This window comes from Neovison vison, chromosome 11 (assembly GCF_020171115.1).
Source record: "Neovison vison isolate M4711 chromosome 11, ASM_NN_V1, whole genome shotgun sequence".
Classification (NCBI taxonomy): domain Eukaryota; kingdom Metazoa; phylum Chordata; class Mammalia; order Carnivora; family Mustelidae; genus Neogale; species Neogale vison.
The window spans coordinates 113,818,370-113,841,478 of NC_058101.1; the positions used below are offsets into that span (position 1 = coordinate 113,818,370).

The following is a 23,109-nucleotide window of genomic DNA, read 5'->3' on the forward strand; positions in this document are numbered from 1 at the left end:
CTGGGAGGTGGGCTACAAATCTATATACCTTAACTTCATCCTTGGGATAATTCAACTGGTACATTCATCATTTCTCCATTTTAATAATGACATATAAACTTTTTATTGAAGCATTAAAAAATTAAAAGCCCAAATTATTGGATTTGTAAATAGCTATTATATAAATATTTAAAAATTACTTTGATAAATAACTTTGTAATAAGTAACCTCAGACTAAATAGGTTATTTGCAGGGGGATAAAACTTTCACTTTATAAGTTTTACATGCAAACAAAATGGTAAGTTATTTTTTTGTTTCCCTTTTCCCTGGAGACATTCATTCACCTTGATTTTCTGAACAGGCCTATGGAAAATAGAAAAAATATGTATTTTTTGTTTATTCCAAGTTTCACAGACTTAGAAAGTTCTTCTCTGTCCATATGGTAATACACAAGAGACTCCTGCAATTGTTTGAGAATGCAGGCTACTGTTCAAAAAACAGACATGGTAGGCAGTTTTTATGTGAAGATAATCTCCAAAGAATTGTTATTAATATTAATTATGGTCACATGAGCTAAGTTCTTGTGCAGTCTTCTGCAACTTTCCTTTTTATTTCTTTTATTGTGCTACTCATGATACAAACCTATTCTAACTCTACCATATAATGAACTTTTCAGTGGACAGAGTCTTTAGAAAATATTTGACCCTTGCAGACAAATAATAAAATCCAAACTAATCACTGGATGATAGTCTTCTTTGTGGCTTAATATAGCTCTTTGTTGTTGCTTCCTTAAAGATTTAATTTATTTGAGAGAGTGAGTGAGCGAGTGAGCATGAGCAAAAGAGCAGAGGCAGGGGGAGCGGCAGAGGGAGAGAGAGAGAGAAGCAGGCTCCCTTTGAGCACACAGCCCTATGCCTGGGGCTCCATCCCAGGACCCTGAGATCAGACCTGAGCTGAAGACAGATGCTTAACTGACTGAGCCACTGAAGGACCACTTAATAAAACTCTTCATAACAACTTTTAGAGTCTTCCTCTGCCTAAAAATCTTTGGTGGCTCTGGAAATAGTAACTTGGAGATTATTTGATGCTCTGTGTGTGTGTGTGTGTGTGTGTCTGTGTGTGTTTTACAAATGAAATTAAAAAAAAATTGTAAGGATTGGACGAGCTACTTTGGGTACATTTTGATCAGCTACTTTTTTCTTTTGTCCTCTCTGCTCTTTATGGAGCTGTTGGATTTGGATTCTGAACCCCCATCCCCTACTTCCCATTATCATTTTGAACATGACTCTCCTTTATTGTTAGGTGTATAAAGGTTTTGCTGTGCATTTTTAAGTTCTTGAAAAGGCCCGCTGCATTATATGGTATAATTACATGGTATAATCTATAAACACCAGTAATACACATTTAAATGGTTGAGGTAACTTTCAGACTGCTTTTGGCCTAAGTCCTTAACATTAAGTTATCAGTGACAGACTCTGAGCTTTTGTGTCTAAATGATTAATTAAACATTTTTTCAGTGTTTTAATTTTGCCATGTGTTATACCCAAGGAATTGCCTCTGGTTGAGTATGTTTAAGTGTCTTCTAGATATCTAGTGATGCAGTGATTTTTACATTGTAAAATGAATTTTACATTACATTAAGTTACGATTTTTCTTAACAAGTCCTTTAAAATTCTATTGAAAGTTATATACTTCTAATTATTGAAAATGTGCAAATATGAAGTATGGTATAATGTTTGGTTGAAAGTATCAAAAGTCTTAGAAGTGTGCATATACATATCATCTAACTCAGAAGTTGCATATATAGGATAATTTCCTAAGAAAATAACCAAGGGTGTGTACAAATATTGAACCACCAGAATGACTTTTTACAATTTTATAAGCAAGCAATAATAAAAAATTTAGGAAAACAAATTATATATGTACATACACATAATATATAGGCTCTGATATCAATAATAAATAATGCTATATAAGAATAACTAAAGGAGTAAATGGTTTTCAGAATGTACTGATAATTTAATTTCAAAAACTTCATATGCAGTGTGAAACTACTGTTTTATATCTATATATGAATGTATTTTCTGTATACTGACACTCAGTATACTCAGTGCTAAATCCTGTCATGTAAATTTCTAATACATTCTCTCTTTTCTATTTTTACTGCTATTTTTGTATTTGAGGTGGCGGTAGCTAATATTCTTCAGGCTAATATGTCAGCTGATTGACTTGGCATTGCATGGAACACTGGGTGTTATACACAATGAATCATGGAACATTACATCAAAAACTAATGATATACTGTATGGTGAATAACATATCACAATAAAAAAAATTAAAAAGGTTAAAACAGAAAGAAGAGTCTTATAGTCTCTATACCATCCTTCATACTGTCTCTAAATAGCACAGATCATATAGCTATTTGGATTAAATGCTGTTATTAAATTTATAATCTAACATAACTTGTTCACTATGAGTAATAGGTACACTCTATCAGATCATTTGTCAATAACATTCTAACTTTAATCTGCATGAATAAAATACTAAATTTGGGAGAAGAAATGACAATGCATAAACTGATGAAAAGAAAGTATATGATTTTTAAGCCAGAAAAGAAAAATATAACCCTGAATATTGTTTCAAGCTTCAATTCCCACATTTTTTTGGGTTAAGGGGAAGTTTCCAGCTAAAGCATCTTGATTAGCAATAACACGTCAAACTGAAGATCAAAAGTACCAGATCAAAGCACTTTAAGATCAGCCTGGGAGGGTCCCTGAAAGCTTCATCTCTGTTTTCAAACCTCTCAGAACCACTATAGGATTTTTACCATCACTGTTTTTTTGTAGCTGAGTCGACAATAAACTAAAAACAGGAAAAAACAAGTGTTATAAAATGTAGCATTGTTGGAGATGCTTATCTTGTGAGAAGACAGCTTAAAAGTTGGAAGTAGTGGCATTTTTCCCCCTTATAACTTATCTATAAAACACAGCACAGCCACTGTGACTTTTAGAGTGGTTATCTAAATATCATCTGTACAGAAGCAAAATAAAGGTGGAAAAGGGTTTTAATAAGATTTAAAGATTTTTTTTCTATGAAACTTATTTCACTTCATTAATACCAGATGTTGCAAATTTTAAACCAAATTTTAAAATTTGGTTTCCATTTTTAAAAAGGAAAATGATAATTTTTTTCTATTTGGCTTTTCTCACTCTTCACTTCCTTTGAATTCTTTGATTTCAGTTATTTTTTAATTCTATTTCCCGAAGAGTTGTAAAACAAATTAGACACAGAAGATGCATATTGAATAAACACTGTATTTGTTGGTTTATTTTAAAATCATTTAAGAGTGGAGTTGCATTTTACAATGTCATAAAGGAAAAGAAAAAAATAAAAATCCTCAATTTTAAATGAAAATCCTTCTTATTTTGTAAGACTATTTAGCTACTACTTAAAAGCAAAGAGAAAAATTAATATACTTTCTTGTTTCTTGTTTTTGAAGACCATATACATTGGGTTACTTTTGGACACCTTTGCATTACAAGATACTTGTTTCACCTTTATCAGTTAGTGTTGTGAAATATATTAAACTATAGTGACATATCAGAAGGAGGTATTCTAAAAGAGAAATATATATATGACATATGTAAAGGATAAATATATATAGTTATAACATATATAACATACACAACATGCATGTAATATGTTGGTTTATATGTATATATATGTTAGTTATATAGTGACAGGAGGAGGTATTCTAAAGAATATATATATATATAAACATATGTAAAGGAGAAATATATATAATTATAATATATATAGAATATATATAACATGTATGTAATATGTTTATTAACTTATAATACTTTGTCATGATAGTATTTGGTATGTGGAATCACCTACACTTTGGATATGTACTTATGTCATTATTTATAATATTCTCAGTTGATAAACTACCTAAATTAAATGATAGTCTCAGATAGTCAGATTTGAAGTTTAAATTGCATTGCACTCAAATCTTAGAGTGAAACAAGTAAGCATATCCAGCTTACAAGTTTGACCTCTGCAATTACTGTTCATTTTCTAAGCTTTACTGGGTGTAAATGCATATTAAATTGCCTTTTGGTGCCAGGAATGACTTTTTCTCAGCCAAATGACTCTCTTTTGGTTCATCCGTTAGGTATGTATTCCATGTAATTTAGTAACGCAAAAGTTATTCATTCCAACTTATAAATGTCCATCTTGGACATTGCATGGCCAGCTTCATTATCTTACATTATTATAAAAAATGTGTTTGTGATACTAAAGCAAGTTTTAATGCTTATCTTTTTTAATGAATTATGCAGATCATCAAATATAATTTCCAACTTGCTTAACCCAATTCAAGTCAGCATTTGTAGAACGTCAATTGGGTCAATACTAGTTCAGAAGAAAAAATTAAAAAATCAATGAATATCAGAGTGAACATTTTAATTTTTACTCTTTAACCTAAACCATGCTCCATATTTGGAGGACTGACTATTACAGATTCACTTTGAAATATTCCGTTTTCAGAAGTGTCGCTATCTATACAACTATCTGCAACAACTATAGGGGGACCTATTCAACTATAATTGTACTATTTCCTGGCACTGACTTAAGATTTGACCTTGTTTGTCCAATGGCTTAGACATTAAGTATAGCCTTGATGGATGAACTGCACATCATTTTCAAAGGAAGGTTTTCTGAGGGATGATGCTGAGTTTACAGATTTCCAGTGTGGCTAAAGCTAGTGTCTATTTAATCTTATATTCCAGATGGTCTTTTGTGAGTAAATGACTGAGGGGTTTGAAGTGGCGGGGGGGGTGGGAGGTTGGGGTACCAGGTGATGGGTATTATAGTGGGCACAGCTTGCATGGAGCACTGGGTGTGGTGAAAAAATAATGAATACTGTTTTTCTGAAAATAAATAAATTGGAAAAAAAAATCAAGAGATTTTTTAATCAAAAATTTTAATCAAATTTTTTAATCCTTGATAAGGGAAACTGAGATTAAAATGTTATTGATTTATTTTTCTGAGAGAGAATCAAAAGACTCCAGTACTATTATGATGTTAGCAGATTTTAAAATCTTTTTGGGTAAAGGAAAAGTATATATAAATTTCAAGCAAATAAAAGTAAGAAAGATCTTCAATTACATTCTTTTACAGGAAAAATTTTCTATAGAGAGGTTTACTACTGCTGATTTAGGAACAGGGGAGTGATTTAACTCTACTCTGAATGCAAACTGTTACTAGCAGTTTACTTTGGTATAGGGAAAAAAATTCTCTCTCCATATCTGGATATGGGCATAGATATATATGGATAGATATTTACAACTACTTCTATGTATTAAATTTCTTTATCTATCTATAGATAGATACATACTTAGATCTAATATAGATATGTAAACCAAATAAAGGGCTAAACTAATTTATGTAAAATAACAATTATTGTTTTCTGAAAGATATAGGAAATTGATTGAGAAGGAAGAAATAAACTGAGAATGCCATTACTCTTGCTCCTCTCTCTAGTCCTTTTTTACCAAGAACACTGGGTAAGATTACTTACAAGAGAATGGTTTTCTTCAGGAGCTGTCACCATAAATAAAGCTGGGAGTAATATGTGCCTTTTCATTTAATGTTGATATGCTGTCTGAAATGGATAACCATAATTACTTCATCTGGAGAGTAAAAAAGTGTGACTGGCTCTTGGAGTTAAGGTTTTTGGAAGATTCATTGGATGGACATATGCTGTAAGCAATATATATCAGCCTAAAAAGACAAACATTCATGCACCTACGAAATATAGTCATGACTCAGATACAAATCTATGATTTTTTGAAACAGTTCTTAAATCCCTAATTATGCTGGAGGACTTGGAAACACAAGAGAGAATAGTTTAACAGTTAATGCCTTCTAAAACCTTTTTTTAAAAATTTATCTAGAAGTTTGTCCTGCCACTCCTCTACTTAAAACACTCCAGTGAGTCTTCATTACTACAAAGTAGAAGCAGAAAATTATACAGCCTAATCTCATCTGAGCTTCGGGATGTCTCTGACCTCTCCTCCTACTAAGTTGTCCTTCTGGGCTCTTGGAGCAGGTCATTCTATTTGTGATTCCCTATACCTGACTCCCCTGCCCAATGCCTCAATATCTCTACAGCACATTCCTTCCCATCCTCCAGGTCCTTACTCCAATCTCAAATGCTTAGAGGCTTACTTAAATGAACCTACTGAACCTATTGAACCATATATACTTCAAATTCCCTTCCCTTTGAGCTACTTTTTCTATAGTATTTGAGTTCTGATAAACTGTGTCATTTACTTATGTATGTATGTATTTAGCCTATTGTTTTTTACCTGCCTCTCTTCACTAGAATAACAGCTCCATAAAAGCCTGAATCTTTTGTTTTTCTCAGGAAGGTATCTCCAGGAGCTTGAGGAGTGTCTGTCACATTGTAGACATTCAATAATGTTGAATAAATAAGTGACTTATAAGTGACAAACACTTAGATTTAAAGTATGTAAAACATTTTTTAACCCCAGAAGAAATGTTTCTTTGAATTTATAAAAACGTGCATAAGAGTCAGTCCATTGATTGAGGAAGTGGTATCACAGAGGAATTCAGGCATGTATAATAGAGCTCTCATAAGTTCATTAAGATATCTAATAGAAAAATGCACTTGTTTAATTGGTCATTTGTCTAATTAAGAAATAGTGCAACATGAATTTTCCATACAAATTTTATTTTCTCAGCAGAATAGGCTGGTCTGAAAAAATAAAGATATTTTGATATCTGTGAAGACAATGAATAACTTAAGACTTCCTTTGTTCAAGATAACGTTAAATAAAGGAAGTTTATTCCCAGTGTTAAGTTGGTGGCCAGTGGTGTAGTTAATTAAGAGAAAATGTCAATAGAACTTAACATTGTCACAGCATAATGGTTCCTGCTGCTAGATATATGTCAAGAGAAAGATAAATAAGATGAAGTGATTTATTAAGCAGTGCCACACTCCAGGCAATGCATTTCTAGAGGATTATAGTACTCCTTGGGTGGTGATGTAAGGCAGAGGACGGAGGACTAAGTGGCCTTAACTCTGAGAGTAGGAAAGCAATAGTACAGAAATGTAGTGCTTGCCGCAGCCCTGCTGATATAGCAAAGTTACTTTATATTTAGAAGGAAAAGGGACACCATCAGATATTAGAAAGGACCTAAGGTAAAAGAAAACCTGTCAAAAATTCTTCATGACTTTGTAGGTAATTATGTGAAATCATACTATCTCAAAATTTCAAAGCCAAAAATATTATAATCGCCTTTACTTAAAATACAGACTTCTCAAATAATTCTATTTTAAGCCACAAGTGGTTGTTGCTTTAGGAAACTGGTAACTTCTCTCAGCAGAAATATTAAAATAATTTTTGGAAAAGCCTCCAAATATCTTTTATTCTTTTTCAATAATTTTAATAATATAATTTATTTTTAGATTATTAATATTGATCAAATAATATCAAAGGCATTTTAATTTAGAATCAACCAAGCAATATTGACATGGCATATTCTTTGCTTTAACCCACAAATTTAACTCACAATACTATTACATGCTTTGATTTTATCAGATGGAAGTCACAAATTTTACTGGTTACTTAGAAATTGTTTTCATCTTAAAATTAACCTTAAATCTGATGTTATATATTCCAGCACTGCAATAATATAAATTAAAGGGTACATATACTTAACTATATTATTTATAACTTTCCTATGTATTATATTGTATTTTAAAAGTATCTATAAGCATTGCATGTATGTTAGTGATGAAACTACAGTTTAGAAATTCTTAAGTTTAAAGGAATTCCATCAATGAATTTAAAATTTTAGCATGATATTTAATATGGGTTATATTTATTTATAAGAGATAAGATTGCTTTTAGTTTTATTAATATATTAAACAACCAAATAGTTATTGATATTGCAAAAGAATGAAACTGGACCATTACCTTACACCATAGACAAAAATTAACTCAAAATGGATTAAAGACTTGAATGTAAGACCTGAATCCATAAAACTCCTGGAAGAAAACATAGGTGGTAAACTTCTTGACATTGCTCTTGGCAATGATTTTTTTTTTTTTTATTTGACACCAAAAACAAAGGCAACAAAAGTAAAAGTAAACAAGTGGGACTATGTTGAACTAAAAAGCTTCTGCACAGCAAAGGAAAACACCAACAAAATGAAAAGGCAATGTATCAAGTGGGAGAAACTAGCTGCAAATCATATATCTGCTAAGGGGCTAATATCCAAAATATATAAAAAACTCATACAACTCAATAGCAAAAAAAAAAAAAAAAAAAAAAAAAAAAGTCTGAGTAAGAGTTGGGCAAAGGATCCAAACAGACATTTTTCCAAAAAAGACACATGATGTTCAATATCACTAATCATCAGGGAGATGCAAATTAAAACCACAATGAACTACCGCCTCACACCTACTAGAACAGCTATTATCAAAAAGACAAAAATTAACAAGTGCTGGCAAGGATGTGGAGAGAGGGAACCCTTGAGCACTGCTGGGAGGAATGCAAACTGGGGCAGATGCTCTGGAAAACAGTATGGACCTTCTTCAAAAAATTAAAAACAAAACTATCATACACTCCAGCAATTCCACTTCTGGGTATTTCAAAGAAAATGAAAACACTAACTTGGAAAGATATTTGTATTCTCCTGCTCCTTGCAGCATTATTTACAATAGCTAAGGGGTGCCTGGATGGCTCAGTCATTAATTATCTGCCTTCTGCTCAGGTTGTGATTCCAGGATCCTGGGATGGAGTCCCACATCAGGCTTCTTGCTTGGTGGGAAGCCTGCTTCCCCTGTCCTACCCTCTCTGCTTGAGTTCCCTTTCTTGCTGTGTCTCTCTATGTCAAATAAATAAAATATTTAAAAACAAAAGCAAAAACAAAAGAATAGCTAAGAAACAAAAGCAACCTGAGTGTCCATTAAGATTGACGAATGAGTAAAGAAATATGTTATATATAGTCATACATGTTATATATGCATATAAATTTTTTTTCATTCTTTTCCATGTCTGAATAATATTTCAGTGTATATCATGGAATATTATTCAGTCATGGAAGAAAATGAAATCTTGCCATTTTCAACAACATGGGCAGCGCTTGAGGGCATATGCTAAGTGAGATAAGTCAGACAGAGAAAGACAAATACCATATGGTCTCACATGTGGACTCCAAAAAGCAAAAGAGATGAAAAAAACTGAGCACACAGACACAGAGGACAGATTGGTGATTGCCAGAGGCAGTGCAGGCCAAATCGGTGAAAGGAAACAAAAGATACAAACTTCCAGTTATAAAAAAAAATAAGTCACAGGGATGTAATGTACAGTGTAGTGACTGTTGTCAATAATACCACATTACGTATTTGAAAGTTGCTATGAGTAAATCTTAAAAGTTCTCATCATAAAAAATTCTGTAACTACATGTGCTTCTTAGATTTATTGTCGTGATCATTTCACGATGTGTACAAACATCAAATCACTATGTTGTATACTTGAAACTAATGTAATACATGCCAATTATGCTTCAAAAAATTATTAAATATTCTAAGTTTCAATACTGACCTTGTGAGTGTAATAAGCAAAAACTGAAGTACCATCATCATCACCATCATTTCAATTCTGGAATGGATCCAAATGGTTCTAAGCTGTCATCAATGGCAGTTTGTGAGCATTGGTTAGTTTAGGAAAATTAGCCTTCTACATGATGTTCATACTCAATTTTGTGCTATTTTAGTTACAGATTTCAAAACATAATTCCAAAAACAAAACATATTTACAGTCCCTACAGATTAATTCTTAAAATTATTTAATCTTTTTAAGGACTTAATATATAAATTAGAAGCATCCTGAATCAAAACATAATTCCACTCAGTCTGAGTTCATTATTTGTTGCATCTTGGGCCCTGCTGTGCTACAGTTTATCACAATATATGTAATGATGATGTACTTACATGGGAAAAAATGCTTTTAGTTTTTCATATCTAGCTGAATGACGAAGTTATTCTGAATTTTTTAGTATATGGTTTTTACTATAAGCATTTTCATCAGCTAGACTAGTTTTCCTAATACATTTCCTTATGCCTAATTAAATGTTTCTTTGAAATAAAGCTTTTCTTCTGTGAGGTAATTATGAGTGTATAAAGTTTTAAACAATGTGGTTGATTCTATTTCTTGCTGTGGCCTGCAAAAATGTTGAGGTAATTACAATGTTGAGTGCCTATTTTGTCATGCACACAGTTTTAAGTGTTTTATATCCATGAGCGATCAATTTTTCAAACACCTGATGGACCAGGCAATTATTATTTAGGGAACTGAGGCACCTAGAGGTTCAGCAACTTGTCCAATGTCATATAGTTAGTAACTGTAGATATAGGATTTAAAACTGAGCTCTATCTCAAAGAAACACAAAGATATGAAAATAGTTCTTAAATTAGATATTGATGATAGACTCCTACAATGTTAGAGCTGAAAGAAAATTTTAAAATAATCTAGCACTTTATTTTATAGATCAGAAAGCAAAGATAGAATGAGTTGATTGGACAATTCATTTCTTCCGTGGTCACTAGGTAAAAAATAGGTTCCAAGTCTATGTTCCTCACTTTGATTGGTCATGACTTTGTATGTATTTGACCTAATTACAATGCGCCAAATAGCAGCATGCCTGTAAACTCTAAGCTCATCATGACTCGTGGTTTCCTCAACATGATAATTACGATTCTGTGATGGAGCTGTGTGTTTACCAGTTTGTTTCTCTTGTACGTTGAAAGCTCCATGAAGACTGTCACCATGCTGTCCTCCTCACCTTCGTGACTAGATAAATAATTCTTATTTAATAAATAAACAGATGTTTGCTGGAGAAAAAAGAACTTGAAATCATACAGGCAGAAGAAATACTGTAAGTACATGCTAAAGTACTATAAAATATGTGGATATAAACATCAAGTGCTAGGAAACAAGTGGAGCAGAGAGGACAAAGTACATAGCTGCCCCAAATGGATTGCTAATTTAGAGTTGAAGACACAGAGCTGTAAATATAAAGAGACTCTATAAATTTTAGTCATGGTCACAAATCAAAGAGCAATTTTATGTGTCCACAGCATGGAAATATGGGTCATGCATCGGTGTTTTGTTAAATCTTAATATAAAGATGAATGATTGTCATCAAGAAATGTAGCTTACAAATAAGGGACGCTATTCTATATGATGAGATATGTGATGTGAATTTATATATTATATCATACATTGTAATTTCTCTGCCTTAAAATTGTGAAAAATTAAAGTCTATGCCACATTCAAGGGTACTTAACAAAAGTATCACAGGAATTTATTACTAATCAATTTTATAAACCAGAAATTATAGTTGGCTTATAAGTATGTATCTTAGTGCTAGTCAACCGTCATTGTTAAACTTTTAAATATGTATTCATAGGTGAAGGGAGAAAAATGGATTCAGGTCAAACAAAAATTGAATTTCTAAATTTATATTCTAAACTGATGGTCTCTATTACCACCTATAGTCTTTTGATCCCAATAGTTTAACTTTGATCAATCCTAAATGATCTTTAGAATAAATTTATCTTGGGTGATGTCTGACCCTATTCCTGTTACTTAAGCTGAGGGGTTTTGTAACATGGTACTGTAAGTACTGAGTACTACCATGCTATCAATGCTATTTTAAGGGACCCGTGACACCTCCTTTTCCATTACTTAAATTTAGATTTTTTTTAAAGATTTTATTTATTTATTTGACAGAGAGAGACACAGCGAGAGAGGGAACACAAGCAGGGGGAGTGAGAGGGGAATCTGGTTTCCTGCTGAGCAGGGAGCCCATTTGGGGCTCGACCCCAGGACCCTGAGATCATGACCTGAGCCAAAGGCAGATGTTAATGACTGAGTCACTCAGGCACCCCTAAATTTAGATTTTTTAAAACTGTTTTTTTTTTTTTCTTATAGCACTTGGGGAAGTATAAAAATTCAACTCAGAGTATCTTAAAATCACTTTTCAGTGTGGAATTCTTTTTTTAATGACTCTCAGGAAACCACTCCTTTGTTTCCTTAAATACTAAAATAACGCTTTTAATTATGTATGCATTCTTAAGGAGTTCAAAGTAGTTGAGAAAATGTTTTCACCAGTTCTTGTTCGGTAAGCATTTTATGAGCAGAAATCTGATTTTTTTTGCCTCATATGCCTTGATGACTTTCAACTCTTCAAAAGCCCAGTTTAGCATGAGAAAGGATTTTCTGGCTTAAATCATGAAGAGCTGGTATTAAAATAAATGAAATTCAGGGACATATTCCGTACTTATAATTCATGGAATCATTGCTTAGCAGCTCATTACAGTTCATTGGAAATGTAAACCAATGGATTCCCATCTTATCATCCCTGCATTGTTTTCTATCACACAAATTACTCATTCCCCACACCCATAAGGATAGATTTAGAATAGTATCTGAGAATGTGAAAGCTCAACTTTTTTTTTTCCCCTTTGGTGGTAAATTCTGGTGATAAAATGAAAGAAAATGAGCACCTTGTCATGTTTTAAATCAGCATGGGGAAATTCTCAAGTGGATGTGACAGATCTCAGGATGCTTGGCGCTCCTTTTGTTAAGGACTGCCAATCATAATTAGCAACAACAGAGATGTTTTTTGAACCTAAATAACAATTACAGAGAACTTTTTTGAGTTAGTATCTATAAGAACAGAAAGTAGAAAGAAATTTGTCTCTATAGTCTCGTTAGCCTGTCACTGGGAATTACTCTCATTTTCTTTGCGTTCATTAGGGTCAGTAAACAAAAGTTAGCCAATATCATTTTTGTTATATTCAAATTGAACGTGAACGATCAAATAACATTACAAAGGAATGGATTTAGCTACTGCATTACAAGGTTTGAATCCTTTGGGGTTTTGCGACTAGGACATTGATAAATTTCGTATATTTGATATCTGCACTATAAAAATGGATGTCTTTTTGAGTTATTCTCCTATGCAAGGTTTTAAAGAGATGCTCTCTCATCAACAATCTCTTTAGTTGCCTAGTTTGATAGAGAAGAATGTTTGATTCCTTTTTGTGTGTGTGGAAATGAGAAAGTTGTGATTCTTGTAGCAGTGCAATCCATCTGGCAGTGGAAAGAGCTCTTTATTTTCTTCCAAAAATTGTCCTGGGATCTCAAAGACTGCATGATGCCTCTCCCGTTAACTCTTGAGCAGCAGCCATCAGGTTATCTTCTACTATTCCTAAAGGCCCCCTTTCTATTCATCACTGGCATCTGTGGAGCTATTTGATCTTTAAGAAAGCTTCAAAGGAATTATAGTTCTTTATTCTTTCCAATATAATTCTGTCTGCTCTTCTCATCGGAAGGAGTTTTTTTGGTCCCATTTGGCTATGGTCCATTTAGATGGTTCCAAGCCTGCAAGAACTGTATCTTTCTTATTTATGACCACACTCAAAACATCTAAGTTGGGCATGACATACAGCATGCCCAAGAAACAGTAAGTAAACCAGTAGATATAGTTATTCCTTGTTTTCCTTTTCTTCTTCCTATTCCTGCCATATAGTTGGTACTTAATAAATGCTTGCTGGTAAATAAACATATGTAATAACTTTAAATATTTTACATGATTATAAATATTTGTACATTCTACAATCAGACAAAAGCAGCTGAGGCAAACTCTGAAATTTCCTTTTGCAAGTAAACAGGAAACAAATTGTATTCAACCATATGTGTGAAAAAGTCATAGAGGCCTCCCACCCCCAGGCCCAGATGATATTAAGAATCACTGCACATAAACAAAACATAAGGGATCTTCAAAAAATCAAACCCTAGTTGTTTAAGTATGTTGATTGCAGAGAAATGCATGTAGACATGGAAATAAAAGAGGATATAAAATGACAACAAAACTTGCATAAAATTGGTCTCTCATTCATGCATTTAACTATCTAATTCACAAGCTTTAATGTTTCAGCCAAACAGATGTACTAAGTTTATCTCTATAATGGGCCATACTGCTTTTGCACAGTTGGATTCCCTGAGCTATTTTTCCAGAATGCTTTGAAGTTACAGACTTTTTTTAAAAATCAGAATTAGTAAACAACTGGCATATATTTAACATTTTTCTTTTAGCTGTCCCTAAACTGTTTTTTCAGAAATACATCTGATAATATATGAAATGCTTTTTATCCCTATTCAATCTGATCTAGTGACTCAGTAAAGACTGTAATACGAATAACAGCTGTACTCTTAAAAAGACTATATTTTTGTTGAAAATTATCACTAATTTTAACTTCATTGCCTGTCCATGGACACTGTCACTGACTGATTCTTTTTTTCATAGAGTTTAGGAACTTTTTCTTAATTTATTTTTAATCACAATGTAAAGTTGCTTTCTGTATCTTTTAGCAAATTGACCTTTTCATTGTTAGAAAGAATGGCAACATTTCAGAGATGAAGTAGTTAACTATACGCAATTCCACATTATCCATCACTAGAAATTTATATTAATGTACAATCAACCTACAGGCTGTACAATTCATTTAAAGGCTCAGTTGGGATGGAAAAGCTTAACGTATTTATAGCTTTTGATATCTGTTTCATGTTTACATAACTAGAAAATCATGCTAACCATATGGGTAATTTTACTTATCTTTTTCTCTTGGATGTGCCCCCAAAATTAGTTTGGCTACCTGGAGGCAGAGTTCAGAAAACATGTCAACATCCTAAGAAATAAAGGTTCAGCAAATTGGATACCTTATTTGTAAGTTCCTCATCTTAGCCACTTAATAAAATACACCAGTAGAGACATTCTGAGTAATTTCCTGTTAGGTTTACTGAATTTAGATCATTGGGGAACACATTATAATCTAATAAGCACAATATTGCCGTTAATGCCATGCTTTGTTTTGTTAAGTATTTAGCATGTATTTATTCATTTAGTTGATCAGTTTGTATTTATCAAGCACTTAATATGTACAAGACACTGAGCTATAGGCAAAGGGACTATAAAGATAAGACACTGTTTTATGTTCAAAGGATTCAGAGACAAATGAAGAAAAGGCAATTACATAATAGTTTATGAGTGTTATAATAAATATATCTTCAGAAGTTTAGAAGATGGTTCCTAACCCCAGCAAATATTTCCAAAAAGAAGTGAGTTCAAAAGAAGAAATAGAGGATGCATAGTAAATTACCATATGAAAGCAAAGAGTAAGAATAGAGATTAAGCAGGTTAGTAATAAAGGCATTTTAGGAACTGAAAGGAACAGAAGCAATGGCAAAGAGTCATGACACAATCTTGTGTTCAAGGACAAAAGCCATTTGGAGTAACTGAACAATTAAATGTGAGTCATGGGTGGTAAGAGATGAGAATTGAGCCTGGGACAGGAGCCCAACGGTAGAATACTGTTCCTGTTCCAAATAACTCAGACTTCTAAACTGTGAGCATTGAGGAGCCAAGAAAATATTTAAAGAATGGGAATTATGTGTTTAGCTCTAACTGATAGAAATAACTTGAATATATATGCAAGTATGTGGAACATATGTTTGCAGGGGACAAAACTGAAAAAAGAAAGACCTGTTAACAAGATTTCTGTAGTTCAGATGAGGAATGAAGTAGGTCTAATCTAGGTAACAGTGTAGGCTTATCTGTCTAGGTGAGACAAGCTTTTCACTTCTAGAAATATTTAGAAGGTAAAATTCATAGGGCTTGATAACAGTTGGATAGAAGGGATAGAAGGAAGACGAAACCAAAACTGTTTTCAAAGATTCTAACCTGTGTATCTGAGTTGCTGGCAATGCATCAGCTGGAATAAAGAATATGAGAAGCTACAAAGCTTTAAAGTGTAAAATAAGTTCAATGTTTGGCTTGTTGAAAATCATGGTGCTTTTGCTATATCCAGAGAGTGGTCTAGTGAGCAGTTGGATATATAAAACAAAAATCAAAGAATGGGTGATGTAGGTTTGGTGGTCAACTGAATATTGGTGGTTATTAAAACTATGTACAGAAAATTGGGTAGATTGGAAAGAAGTAAGGTGAAAACAAAGGTTAATTACATCTAACTATACCAACATTTATTTTTAGACTGCTCATATCTATCGGCATCTCCTAGCTCTTTCTCCTCATTTATTGACGACTTCGGCACCTGGCTCATTTTCTTTCTCTCCAATCCGAGCTGACTATCATTGCAGATGGTTCATCTAATCCTCTGGGCTCTCAGTTCCTTGATCAGCTTTGAAGTCCCTCACCAGTACTTAACTTCAGGAATTCATAAATACAAACTTCAAACTCCCTCACACTAATATTTCCACTTTTGTTCTTTGACCTCATCAAGAACTCTATTCTCTCCCACTACTACTCTATTACTCTCCCGTCTTACTGTTCTTGAATTGTCATTATTGGTCTTTCTATTTTTTTACTGCTTCATGTACCTTATGAGCTACCATTTTAACCATTATCTTGCCAATAATCTAAAATCATTTGCTTTGTTATCCTTTTTCTATGTGCCTAACTATCCATAGCTGAGTCTGATTTGTTTTTATTTTTTACTTATCTGGTAAGCAATTATGTGACCCTTATATGAGTTATTTTATCTAAGAACTTCATAATTTTACCTGTTTTAATTCTTATAACAAAGTCACAAGACGGGCACAACCAGGATGTTCCCTACATCATAGGATGTTCCTCTGAGGAACTCACACCATCATACAAGTTTGTGATCCCCAACCTGGACTGTAACATTTTTCTGTTTCACTGACTCTTTTTTTCTCTTTCTGGAATGCTCTTTATGGAGAAATTAACTATCATTCTGTGAGAAGGGCCACACTATCCCATGAAGAGAGACCATATAAGAAAACTGAAGCTACCATCCCTCAGCCAGCATCAGTTACCAGACATGTAACTGAAATGGACAAGATTAGTTCATTTTCAGACTCTGAGTTGTCTAGTTGAGTCCTCAGACATCACTGAGTAAAGACAAACCATCCTTCCTATGTCTTGTCTAAACTTCTGACCCACAGAATCGGTAGGTTTTGGCGGATCTGGTGATGCAGCTACAGTCACTGGAATACTACCAATAACAAGTTCATTGCTAAATCCAGTAAGTATCTTTCAAATCTTATTTTTACTTGATTTTTTGAAATGTTTAATGTAGTTGGCCAAACCCGCCATCTTTAAATATTGTCTTTATTTGGTATGTATACCACTACATGCTATACAAGATACTTGGGTCTTTCTCATTACTCCTTATCAGTTGCCACTGAAAGCTCCTCTAACCCATTCCTTTTCTTAGAGCTCTGTCCTAGGCCCTCTCTGGACCATTGGTCTCAATCAGGAGTTTACAGTTGAGAACAATTACTCAAATTTAATGAAAGATCTAATAGCAAGTGTGAATAAAAAAGAAGATACTATTGAAATTTATAAATATTAAGGCAAAAGTGTCATATCTTCATTGTGGCACATAGTTCTCCTCTTTAATATATGTGATAGGTTTGTAAGAAACTATCAATCCCCTAAGTATTTTATTATTTCATTCTGTGTAATGACAATAGTCTCAAAAAAGGAGTTTAGTAAGTATTATTCTATTCTAAAATGGTGAGAGTAATAGAATTAACTCGACAACTTTAAAGAATAGGGCAGATTAAATATTGAATAACAAAACAAAGAAATTCTTTAGAATATAATGAAGTTATAAGTTAAATCATTGCTAAAAATTAATTAACTATTAAGATGAAAGATAAGGGGTGTCTGGGTGGCTCAGTGTGTTAAAGCCTCTGCCTTTGGCTCAGGTCATGATCCCAGGGTCTGGAATCGAGTCCCACATCGGGGTCTCTACTCAGCAGGGAGCCTGCTTCCCTTCCTCTCTCTCTGCCTGCCTCTCTGCCTATTTGTGATCTCTGTCAAATAAATAAATAAATAAATATGAAAGATAAGACAATATTTGTTATCAGAATCTTAAATTAATCAAAGTTTCTCACTGTCACTGAATATTTTTAATACATTAAATAATGTCTCTGAACAAAGAACCAGTCCCAACATGTCTTACATATGTAAATAATTAAACAGTGTCTATTCTGGTAGTAAGCTACTTCATCCCATTCTATTTCTCAGAATGTCAGAGAAAGGAAAAAAAAATAGTGGAGGAGGATGGGAAATCTTATCTTGAGTTTCTTGTTAACCTTACCTCTGACATTCATTTTTGGCTTTGTTGATGAAATTGAACCTACATCAAAAGATAATGAACCATTTTTGTGGAAAACCTGCTGTGTTTGAGATCCTCTAGGAAAGGGTAGGAAATATTCTTTTCTGAGCATTTCTGTGAAGACCCTTTAGAACACTTATTGATGTCAGATACAGAACATTCTTAACTGATTCATGGCATTTGAAACATATTCCTTTTTCAGACTGAAAAGCATTTTTTTTCTCCTTACCTTGCTGTACAAAGGATCCATACACAAACCACATAGAGTTGTAGAGAGTAGTAGAAGTCATTGATCCCATTTGTAATCGTGGAGGATTAAGCCAATTCAGGAGATAGACCAGAAGACCCACCAGAAGAACAGTGCCAGCGATGCAAGCCCATAGAGACAGATCAAATGGTGCAAGACAGGCAAACATATCCACTGTCTTTTCAGCCCTTCGAAGTAGTACTCCCACTGAGTAGTCCATATAGCGTGTTGTAAAGTCCACCACATTCTCACGATCCGGGGTGATGGTTAAAGCAGAAATCCCTATGTCGGCTCTCTGAGAAATTGAAAGAGAAAATATTAAATGAACAATGTGAAAAACAATTTGATTTATGGTGCTTCAGCCTGCCTTCAGGAAAAGAAAACAGATGCCTCCGGCAACGTCTTTAGTCTTTTTATATAAACTGAAAAACACTGCAGAGATTTCTTAGAGGCAAACTCTGTGTAAATTTTGCATTTCTCACTGCAAATCTTGCCCTACCAGAGTCAGAAAAAATTACCTTGTTCATGTTATCAGTGCATGTGAAATCAGTGAAGAATATTTCAGACCCAGATAATACCTGAAGGAAATTGTCTTTTTTCCTTGGGTCATTTTATCAAAGCCATCATTAGCACAGTAGCAAAGGCAAAACTTATTCTAAAGAATTCTTTCTGAGAAAATGCTCCCAAGATATATAATTATTTTCTTAACATGTAAATTATTAAGCAGGTAAATTAAAAAACTCCCTTAACATGGCATTTTGCTCTCAGTTTAGATTTCTTTGCAACAGAAGTATACATATATTATATATATATTCTCTCTCTCTCTCTATATATATATATATATATTCTCTGCATCAGAAGTATATATATGTTTTAAAGATTTTATTTATTTATTTGACACAGAAAGAGAGAGAGAGCACAAACAGGGGGAACAGCAGGCAGAGGGAGAAGGACAAGCAGGCTGTCCACTGAGCAAGAAACCAGATGTGGGGCTCGATCCAGGACCTTGGGGTCATGACATGAGCTGAAGGCAGATGCATAACCAAATGATCCACCAAGGCACCTCCAGAATTTATATTATTAAGCTCTAAATATATTACAATTTGTTAGAACTTTCATGTAGTTCTAAGCTATAATGTTATTTGCTGGAAGTCTCTACCATGATTTTATTGTATAAACCTCAGAAATGTTTTAATGAAAAATTAAAGATTAAGTAGACCTAATTTTTCTTGGAGTAACAACCCTTCTTTTCAATGTGTATCTCTTTAGATTCAGTGATAGCACTCAAAACTACAATACATGCTGTTTTACTTATTTGAAACATTTAGCAGAATTGCAGTGAGATCACAGAACAAATGGATTACATTTCAATTCCTTGATATGAGAACACACATTTAAATACCTAAAAGACATACTTAGTTTGAAATAATGATCCATGGCTATGATTAAAGCTGTGGGAAGCTCCTCCCAGACAAATACACATAATAGTAATTGTTTGTTGAACATTTTGTTAGTATTTTCCTTTCCTTTGCATTGTTTTATGAAGGAGTATAGAAACTGTTTTTTTGGTTTTTTGTTTTTTGGAGATCAAAACAAATAAAAAAACAAGCAAAAACAAAAACACAAAAACATGAAAAGTAACATACCTAATGGAAAGCAAACCGGTTCAAATAAATCTAGGCTCTAAAGTAATAATGTCCTCAAAACTATTCTAAGCTAAATTTAAACTTCATGTGTGTTTGTATGTGTATATATATCTACATTTATACATATTTTTCAGCCCATATATATTTGCTGCAAGGCCCAGCACTAAGTAGTTAAATAAATTTTGTCAAATCCTTAAAATAAATCATGAATTATGTGTTTTCCCCTCCATTTCTTAGATGGGGAAACTACAAGAATTAAGTAACTCATTTAGTTAGGCTAATAAGCACATAATCCAGTATTAAAGCTTGGTTTTTCTTACTCGCAAACCTGTGCTGGGAACCAGTGACGCACTGCAGAACCTCCTTTGTTTTCCAAGTAACCCAGATAGTAAGTGGTTAAGATAACTAGTTTTAGGACCATCTTTACCTTAAAAGAGTCTACAATTTTGTGGGTTTTTAAAATTACACTATTTACATTGCAACAAGATCATATTAGTATAAACACTGTGAGTTTATAATTATTAATGAAGAGGTATTAAACTCAATAAAATTACATTAAAATGAACTTTCAGAGAAATAATTGTTATTGCTTTCAAACTCATGTATTTATTTTCTGTAGCTAGATATTAGGAATTAGGTCTTTTCAGGTTGAAAATCCACCTTGGATCTTTATCTCTCTAGTTCTGTCTTTTCTGAACTTCAGTTTATCCATTTGTGAAATGAATGTACCTAAGTTTAGTGTGATTATTGTGAGTTGACTCGTTTATCTTAATTCAGTGGTGAATAAATATCTCTCCAAGATTCAATTAGGCTTTCAGAAGTTGTGTTTACTTTTCAGGACATTATAGTACTATGGATCAGTAATTTAGTAATTGATGCACTAGTGACCCAAAGCATTTTATGACTGAATTAAAATCAGAAAATTTCCCCTAAGGAAGGACTTACTGACAAGTTGATGGAATACTTGTAAATGTTCGTCAATATTTTGCTGATAAATTATTAAATGTTTAACACTTAAATGATTGTGAATTGGAATATTCATATACTAATTCTACTAATAGATACTTATAAGTGTCACGAACGAATTTCTATAATGGAAAAAAGATATCTAGGGAATAATGTGTGCTTTCTCTTTGGAAAAGGAAACTGATTATATTGCATGTGCTAAAATATATACTAAACATAATAATTACTTATCATTTTCCAATGGAGAGCTTCCTAAATTCTGGTCCACTTTTAACACTTGGCTATCCTGTTTTTAAGGATAAATTCTCTGTCTCCTTGTGGAGGGCATATTGGAATTATTTAATGGTCTTATTACATGTAAATGTACATTACTTATTACAAGTAAGTGTAAAATACTTTTATGTACAGACACAGCATAAACATATATGCACACATTTTCCTATCTCTGAGATTTGGATACACCTTCCTAAGGAAATACTTCACCCTCTTCTCCAAAATCAGTAATACAGTAGATCATTTGGCTTGATATAAATACATGATAGTCCTTACTTGTATGAAAGAAGTTTTACTGGAGCAGGAAAAAACAAGCCAAGAACCACAGATTCATAAAGATAGCCCCAAAACTTCTTGAACATTACCAAAATACCAAAAATGATCAGAAACAAATGATCATTCCTGCCCTCCCTCCCTCCTTCACTGCCTTTCTTTCTTTCTTCTTTTTTTTTTTCTTTCTGCCTTCCTTCCTATTCCTTCCCTCTCCCTTTCTTTCCTTCCTTCCTTCCATACTTCTTTTCTTCTTCCCCCCTCTGTCCCTTCACCCTCCCCTACGCCCTGCCTCCCTTCCTTCTTTAATTTCCTTCCTTATCATTTATTTATCTGTCTATTTATGCATACATTTCTATTTACTTGTCCAATTTCTGCTTTTCAAATCCTTACCCTCATGAAACCTTTAATCTTCTCCAGTACTCCCTGCCCCAACTCTTAGAAGATGACCTTCACTGCTGTTTTATTGAACATAGAAGATATCAGATTAAAATTCAGGCTTATTTCTATCTCTAAACTTCTATCCCACACCCAATCTATCTATTTAACCTCTGTGTACAATGGATGAGCTGTCTTCCTTCCCAAAACTGTCCCTCCATCAGTAAACTTACCAATAAAATTCTCTCTTTCAATTATTTAATCTCCTGTCTTTTATGTATTAAACATCATCCTGTCAAATGTAAATTTCCTGTGAAAAGATTCTGTAACTTCTTTGCATTAGAACAAAAATGAAAACAGAAAAGCCTGTCCTCTACTCCATAACTTCTGAATCTGATTGCCTTTTCTCCTCTCCTTTTCACAACTTTCTCTAAAGATTTGTCTCTATTTCCAAACCTCCTGGTAAAAGCAGGAAGATTCTCTTGTACCCATATTTTTTTTTTAAAGATTTTATTTATTTATTTGACAGAGAGAAATCACAAGTAGATCGAGAGGCAGGCAGAGAGAGAGAGAGGGAAGCAGGCTCCATGCTGAGCAGAGCCCGATGTGGGACTCGATCCCAGGACCCTGAGATCATGACCCGAGCCAAAGGCAGGGGCTTAACCCACTGAGCCACCCAGGCGCCCCCTCTTGTACCCATATTGTTAAGTACTTTATTATTCAATGAACATAGTACTTCATAATTTTTATATTGCTGAGTCAAGTGGACACAACTTAGTGCTCATCTGTTTAGGTTTCTTGATATTTGACAGTGATGACTGTTATCTCCATCAAAAACACTCTTTTCCTTGGATTTCATGACATGATATAAGCTTCTTTTTCTTTTTTTCAAGTTCACATTGGCAATGCTCTGGAGTTGGGCCTTACAGACTTCTCTCATTTGAGATCTTCTGCCTAAGCAATTCCATTTATATCCATTACTTCCATTGTCCCCATTCATACATGAGATTTATAAATTTGTATTTCTAGATACAGATCTGAGCTCTGGAATATAGACTGATATATGTAACTACACTTC

The 23,109-nt window shown here is 33.3% G+C and overlaps 1 protein-coding gene across 1 annotated transcript in view; it reads right to left on the minus strand.

Moving 5' to 3' along the window:
- Positions 1-23,109, minus strand: part of GRID2 (glutamate ionotropic receptor delta type subunit 2) — a 1,460,772-nt gene that overhangs the window by 255,440 nt on the left and 1,182,223 nt on the right. Inside the window, exon 11 of the mRNA XM_044224485.1 lies at positions 18,481-18,793. Within this exon, the coding sequence (XP_044080420.1) occupies positions 18,481-18,793 (313 nt within the window). The remainder of the gene's footprint in view (positions 1-18,480; positions 18,794-23,109) is intronic.